General features: G+C 41.6%; 1 protein-coding gene across 4 annotated transcripts; it reads right to left on the bottom strand.

Moving 5' to 3' along the window:
• Positions 1–468: 468 nt before the first annotated feature.
• On the bottom strand, positions 469–7,233 carry nr2f2 (nuclear receptor subfamily 2, group F, member 2). Of its 4 annotated transcripts, none has more exons than XM_079162367.1 (3): positions 6,367–7,233; positions 4,904–5,431; positions 469–2,887 (listed from the first exon to the last, which is right to left on the bottom strand). In XM_079162367.1, the coding sequence occupies exons 1-3, from the start codon at positions 6,851–6,853 to the stop codon at positions 2,613–2,615; spliced, it is 1,290 nt and encodes a 429-aa protein (XP_079018493.1). In that variant the 5' UTR covers positions 6,854–7,233; the 3' UTR covers positions 469–2,612. The 4 variants fall into 4 exon arrangements, with proteins under 4 accessions (XP_079018493.1, XP_079018492.1, XP_079018494.1 ...); XM_079162366.1 differs by having other exon boundaries at positions 4,904–5,472; positions 6,369–7,233; XM_079162368.1 differs by having other exon boundaries at positions 4,904–5,449; positions 6,400–7,233.
• Positions 7,234–7,596: the final 363 nt, after the last annotated feature.

The following is a 7,596-nucleotide window of genomic DNA, read 5'->3' as shown; positions in this document are numbered from 1 at the left end:
AAAAGTGAAACAGTCCTCCGCAAATAGTGGGGAAGCTGAGTTGGGTTTTTCTCCATGCACTGTGTCTACTGTTATGAAATGTCATTATCTGTGGAGGCAGGGCGCCTTATTACAACTGTTGAATCCTATTTCTGAAGTTAAACTGACAGCCACCTTCAATCCATTATTTTCCCTAACAGTCTAGTCAATTACTGATCGGCATTTTTATAGAAAATAATCTTAACCTTGTAGCAAAAAAGTGAAGTCGTTGAGCGGGCATGTTGGGTGATTGATTAATTATTTTGAAATTCATTAATCACTTTCATGGGGCAAAAGGGCAACATCCTGCCACAGCAAATTGACCCCCCCCCCCCCCCTCCCTCCCTCCCTCCCTCCCTCCAACCGACCACACACCCCACACGCACATACAAGGACATGTTCACGCGTATGTTTGAGAAGTAAAAAAAACATGAAAAACGTGTGTTTTCAAATTCATAAATTATAATTTAATACCAAGAACAAATTTACAGCAGAATGCTTGTTTACAATAAGCTAACACAAACAAACAAGAATTGTGTTCAACTATAAACTTTCACACACACTCACATATATCACTTGCAATTAATAATAATAATAATCATAAAAAAAGTATCTATACGTTATCAATACCCTGCAGTCATATATTTTTATATATTTATATAAAAACGTGGGTCAGTTTAAACTGTTCATAATTACAATCATGTATCATTCTCTGGTCCATATGTGGCTACGAACAGCCAAAGATCAGTGTTCAATCAGTGATCCCTTTTAATTCAACCACAACATGATGTTCTTGTGTGTGTTGAAGAAAAGCCTCAAAACAAAGACAAAAATGCTAGCTTTCAAATACACACACGCACACGTTCTCGCACACACGCGCGCGCACAGACGCGCGCTCAAGCACACCACGGCACCTGTCAAAGACCAAAGGAGCAATAACACTAAAGTTAAAATATCAACTCCTTTTCCCAAACCTGCTCACCCTGTTTAAGTCTGTAGCCTAATAATGAACTTCGTTTCTTTTCTTTTTCTTTAAATACAAGGGCTAGTGTACTGAATGCACAGATTATATCTATACAGTCAAAAAAGAGAGAGAGAAAACATTTACATTTATATATCAAAGGTAAAATAGGTTAGCGACCTGTGGCCATGCATTCACAGTCTAAATATACATGAAAAAGAAAACATTTGTAGTAATATGTATATACATTAAAAACATAACTGTCAGTGCTACTAGCTAAGTCTGCCACTCAATTTTGAAGACGTTGTATTACCGAGAAAAAAAATGGCAACCACAGATTTTTCTTAATCACATATACTTTGTATAAAGGAAAAACTTGTTGAAATGAATTGACCTATATTTACAAGAATACTGCCTCTATCAGTGTTTTTCAAGTGAAATACACCACTGAAGTTTTAAATCTAATTGTGTTACCCCAAAACGTTGTAGGCCTACTTTAACAACGTTTTGATAGGGAAGCACATCATGCTTGTCAGGCACTTAATGCTTGAAGTGAATAAAGGGTGACATTTCAGGGATGCTTTAATAATACTGCTATTAAACACTTCTCTGGCTAGGCTTCAAACTTTTATGACCCTTGCCCTCTCCAATTTTTTTTTTTACAAGTTAGTTTTGCTTTCAGTGCAGATTGGGCCACTGCACATAATGCATTTAAAGCAACTGGTCTCAAATACCTTTCTAACAGCAGGATAGGCAACTTGTAGGATGTTTTTTATTGTGTCCAATTGGGGAATTAATGCAAAATATCCAAATTTGGATGAAATGGGGAAGACTTTTTCGGCAAATAATTTGGAAAACAAAGTTGATCCTGTAACTTCATATTAATAAAGAGCAAAATGTTACCGGTGGGTCATAAAGTTGAACATGAACTCCAAAAAAACTCCCTTTTCCCAGATGGTATTGGTCATCCTAAGAATATAAGTGCGCTTGCAGCATTAAGCCTAGATTATAAGCCTAAACTCCTATTGCTGTGGTTTTAATTCTTTTTAGAACTTTTTTTAAATTTTTTTAAATTTTTTTTACACCTTTTTTAAAATAAATCATTGTCTTAGAAAATAACACCACCTGTACTACAGAAATCACATAGGCCGGTTTGGAACCAGAAAGGAGGAACAAAGAAAGTACAAAACACAGCTATACATGGACACAGGACAAGTCATTTGAGAAAAGAAAATTCACGTTTTGTATTTTCCCTTTCTCCTGTTTTTTTCATTTGACCCAAATTATCACTTTAAATGCACTTAATACTTAAATTTTCCTCATAAGGATCAACAAAATCCCTTTTACTTTTTTTTCTCATTTTCTTCTTTCATTAAAAAAATGAATCGAAGCAGGTTGTTCTGCATGAACACTGGGAGCTTGTATCTGCCATTTTGAAAGTTCAGTGGATGTCTCAATTTTTTTTTGGAGTAGGGGGGAATTCACAGTCATTTACGTCAATGTCTTTCTTCATGAAAGCCAGCCCCGTGTAACAGCCGGTTTTTTTTTTTATTCCTTCCACAAAAGCAGCTATAATCATTGTAGTCTCGCAGCCCCCCAACCCCACCTTTTGTTTGTTCGTCTCCTTCTTGGTTTACTGAATTGACATGTAAGGCCAGTTAAAACTGCTCCCCGAAAGCAACATATCCCTGATGAGAGTTTCAATTGGGGTTTTACCTACCAATCGGACGAAAAATAATTGTTCTATGACCGAGGAGGAGACTGTGCGGAGGGAAGGCAAGCGGAGTAACAACTTCCCAAACCGTGTTGGCTGGTTGGGGTACTGGCTCCGGACATATTCCTCCAGGGCGCACTGGGACTTCTCCTGCAAACTTTCCACATGGGCCACATCTGAGAGGCCACAAGCATCTGGAAGGAGGGGGAAAGCAAATAAACATTAATAAAGTGTAACCTAAAGTGTTTCTCTCACTAGGAGTTTTTTTTCCCACCGTGGTGATTTGGCGGAAATTGATAGCCTGTCACATTTAGGAAAAAAGCAATTATTTTAGGAAATTATTCTTATCCCATTATATGTAGAAGTGGAGTTTATTAGTCTCGAGGCTTGTTTTCATTAATACCTAGTGCATATATTTTTCAGTGTATGATAATTATTTAATACCATTGCGCTATGCGAATAATTATCACACCACAAATAAAATACATAGCTCTACATTATGATGGCAACATATATGGTTTAAACAATTCTATCATATTTTAATTAAAAATATATAAAGATTAAATAAAAACCGAACTTGAACCTTTTTTGCCATACTCAAGAAGCAGCGGAAAATGTGAGTGTTGTTTTGCATCTCTTAATTCGGGCGGTCGTCCTTTTATCGCTGCTATAACTCGGCTATAGAGTCAATTAAAGGTGAACTAAATAATTAAGCATATTCATAGCAAAAGACTGTGTTTTAGATGGGGCTGTCTTTCACAGTCAGAAGCAGAGCGAGGCAGAGGGGAGGGGGAGGGAGAGAGGGAAAGACAGCGAGACCTACTGACCTTTAGTGAGCAGAGATTTAGCTTGGAAAAAGGGCCCATAGCCTACGGAGTTGCCGTCATACTACACCACCAGAGACGCATAATCACTATCTTTGCTGCTGCATGTGGGCGGCAGATGATTATGTGCCAAAAACGCTTGTACGCGCAATGGTTAAGTTTGTAAAGTTTATGCATGACAACAACCAAACCACCAAAGTAGCAAAGGCGTGTCATGTAAGCTACAACACACAGCTCATGTTCAAGCCTCAGGTATGGAAGAGACAAATTAAACCATCGTGGCCCATTAAAAGGCTTAATAATAAAATTCACTGACCTGAAATGTGATTTTTTTGGGGGGAATAGGCTAACAAACCATCACGAGAACAATAGTGGGCTGCTATAGAGCTGAATGAAATACAGAGGCTGATGGCTTGCAGGTATGATATAATTTCAAAGACATGCACTCACATACGGTGAAACCTTGTAAATCTCTTACACACGGATTTTTTTTATTCCACCCTTTAATGGTGGAGCTAATGTAACAAAATAGCTGGGAAGTTTGGGTCATGACCTAGTTCTGGAGCAAGTCCAGAGACGCCTTATATCTTGCGAGGCGCGGAGAATATTTCTGCAAATAAAATGAAACCCGCCCCTCCTGTCAGTGCTCAATATCCCATAATACTGTTAGATTCTGACATATTTGCAATTACAATGTGGGCATGGGGTCTCCATGCTTTTTCTCGGACATGTCTGTCCCCTGAATGACACGAGAGCGTTGAAACCTGCGCTTTGCTTTTACTGTGTGCAAATGGGACATTAGGCTTGTCTTTCTTTTTCTATTCCCCTCCCCCTCGGAGCCTGACATCATTTATATCTGTCATCCCCTACAAACAAGACGTGGGGTATACACACATTGATATATGGGGGAAAAAAATCAAAGTGTAGCAATTCATCTGCAAGCTATTGGATTCCTAAAAAGTGTGTTCATAGATAGATTTGATGATGATTAAGGTAATTATTGTGAAGTTATCGGTCTTCTTTAACTCGAGATTATGTTCTAATGTTTCAGTCACTTTGCTCCTGTGTTGTTGTTCATTTAAGTAAAACAAATCCATTACGTGGCCATGCCTATTTCCAGTTTAGCCCTGCGTCTGTGTGTGTGTGTGCATGTGTTAAATCAGTTGATTAATCAAGTGGTTTTATAATTTACGAGCCACAACTCTATCCAAAAGCTCTTGACCATGAAGGCGGCATATAGGTGGACATTGAAGCAGGGTGTTCATTTAAGACAAGCAACAGCCTCTGTAGATACATTTATGTCAGTGTTAATTTAGCTGATGTCAGTGAGCATGTTAGTGACATTCACACAGACTGAACTTGGAGTGTGCCAGTCTATTGTCTTACCTGTGGTGAAGAGCACAATTGCCTTTAAGCAGCTATATTCAGCAGAGTCAACGTGCAAAACTTTGAGCTTCTCCACTTGTTCTTGGAAGATCCTAATGTGGTCCATAAAGGCCACCACTCTGTCTGCCGACATGGGGGAGGCGTGAAGGCCAGCCGCCGCCAGGAGAGGAGCCACGTGCAGGGGCATGGAGCACTGCGCGGCGTTGAGCACAAATAACTCACTCCACGTCAACCTCAGCAGAGCCACCTGGTCGGTGATCTGAAGGTCTGGGAAGAAGGGAATATTCCTGGCCCACTCCACGGCGCTGAAGAGCATCCTGGCTGCTAGTTCACAAATGTTCTCGATGCCCATTATGTTGTTGGGCTGCATGCACTGACTGCCATACCGGGACGTCGGGTAGGGCTCCGCTCTCAACAGGAGAGAGATATATCCGGATAAGTAGGAATGGCAGTGCAGTGGGTCTCCATTTGTCAAGGCGAACTGACCGTGGTGTGGCTGTGTGGGTGGCACCCGTCCCCTTTGCACGGCTGCAGTAAAAAGAGAAACTACAGATATTGAAGCCTGAATTCTACAAATCATCACACAATATCCTCATGGCCTTAGAGACATGCTGTTAAATATTATACATTTTAACTGGGCAGAAAAACTGAATCAAACGCTTACAGCTCTTATGATAAATAAATGACACACATCATGTTTTTTTATATAATCATAACACACACACACACACACACACATTATGTTATTGCATGGGAGTTTAAAAAAAGGCTGCACAGACAATATTGAAGCTGTGGGGAGACAAATCATGTAATGAAACACCAGAGATGCGCCTTAAACACGTTTAACACAATACATGCATGTCTAGCTTTAAAATGATGCTTTTCGGCAACAGCAACATGAGCTGGCTGTGAAGGAACACAAAGAGGGCAAGGGAGACCTTGCATGTTTAACCCTTAACCTACTTAGCAATTCATCTCGTTTTACCATACATGCAGGCCTATTTTCGACTGATATTCAAATAAATTCTTAGGATTATGCGCGCATTATTCACGCTAGTGTCCAGCTTTTAAACACAGTGAACGAGGCAGACGGGGTAGATGTGGAGATGTAGCCTGAACACGCTATCTCTTAATTCGACACTCGCCATAATAGCGCAGGAGGCTATATTGTATCATTCAGTACAGATGTATCTCTGCGTTCATGGCGTTATCTGAATATGAATTCGATAGCCCTCGCATGGCCAGGGCTCGGATCGTATATGTAAAATGCAGAACTATGGAGCCGGATTCTACAATACAGCGGCTAAAAGGAAGAACCGACGAGCCCCGTCTCGACCACGGCGGAGAGCGGCTCCATTGCGTGCTGCTGCCGCACAGACGGGGAGGGAATAGTCGGGAGAGAGGACAGGCTACGGTGGCGACATAACACGGTTTCATGTCTAGAAGCCTAAAAGCACATTCACACAAATAAATAAGAAAACAAAAAGTCCCAATACCTTCCCGTCTCATGCCGACTTTCAGGCATTTTTTGAGGCGGCAGTACTGACACTGATTGCGGTGGTGTTGGTCGATTGGACAATTCCTGTTGGCACGGCATGTGTAAGTGAGGTTCCGTCGTACGCTCCGTTTGAAGAAGCTTTTGCACCCCTCACAAGTGAACTGTCCGTAGTGTTTGCCGCTAGATTTATCCCCACAGACCACACATTCAATGTGCTGTGGCTGCTGTTTCTCCGGTTGCTGCGTCGTCTGGTTCGTCGGCGTGGACTGTGTGTTGTTCGGGGGTCCTTGGATCGGCGTCTGAGGGGTCGGATTGGCGACCTGAGAGGCTGTCAGATTCAACTGGCCTGGTTGAGGGGTGGGAAGAGATAGTCCTCCTTGGGTTTGCGAGGAAAGGGTGCCTTGGGTGTCAGCCACATCGTCCTGGGAGCCTCTCCACACTACCATTGCCATATCTATCAGTCAACGTAAAGAAACTTTTTGTCTGCCGTTTTGGTGTCGCGGTGAATAATGTCTCAAAGAAACGTGGTAAACTGTGACTAACAGCCGGACACACAAAATGTCAAATCTAGCCTACGTGGAATCCACTCAGAATCTCCCGAAAACTGTCGATTTATTGCTGTTGGAGACGTTGCGAAGCACGTTTTCAAAACTGATGCGATGGCGAGCTGAGTCGCTGCCTTGCGCTTAAAGGCCAAGTCCAGGGGCGCTTACAGTCAGCCATCCAGTACACCCATCAATGGGAAATGTAGGCTAAATATTAAAATAATCAGCCGAGGTAGCATGAACTATTCAGTGAATGATGGAGCAGGTTTGGAGAGACCGTGCCTGCAGCAGCATAAAACAATTGGTGAGCACACTGTAGCAGCTACTATCAAGTTCCAGCACAAGTCTTGAAGAAAATCACCAACTGGGTAAAAAAAATCGCGTCTTCTTCCTTTTTCTTCTTGTGAGGTTGCGCCAGCAAAGCGCGCAGCTGAAGCCAATGCTTTTTTGGAGAGCCTGGAATATGAAGACAACTCTCCCCAAAAAAAGCAAAAGCACTAAAAAACCAAAACACAAAAAAACAAAGATCGCAACCTACAAACCACACTCCGTGCACTGAAAAATAATAGGAAAAAGGAGTAAAGAATCAAAGTGATCAAATATGTTAAAAAGGCGGAGGTTAGGAAGTGATTTGCGATTGGTAGGAGCCG

Source organism: Pholis gunnellus (assembly GCF_910591455.1).
Source record: "Pholis gunnellus genome assembly, chromosome: 7".
Taxonomy (NCBI): domain Eukaryota; kingdom Metazoa; phylum Chordata; class Actinopteri; order Perciformes; family Pholidae; genus Pholis; species Pholis gunnellus.
Note: the sequence above shows the minus strand (reverse complement) of the source record. Positions and strands in the feature narration are given on the sequence as shown.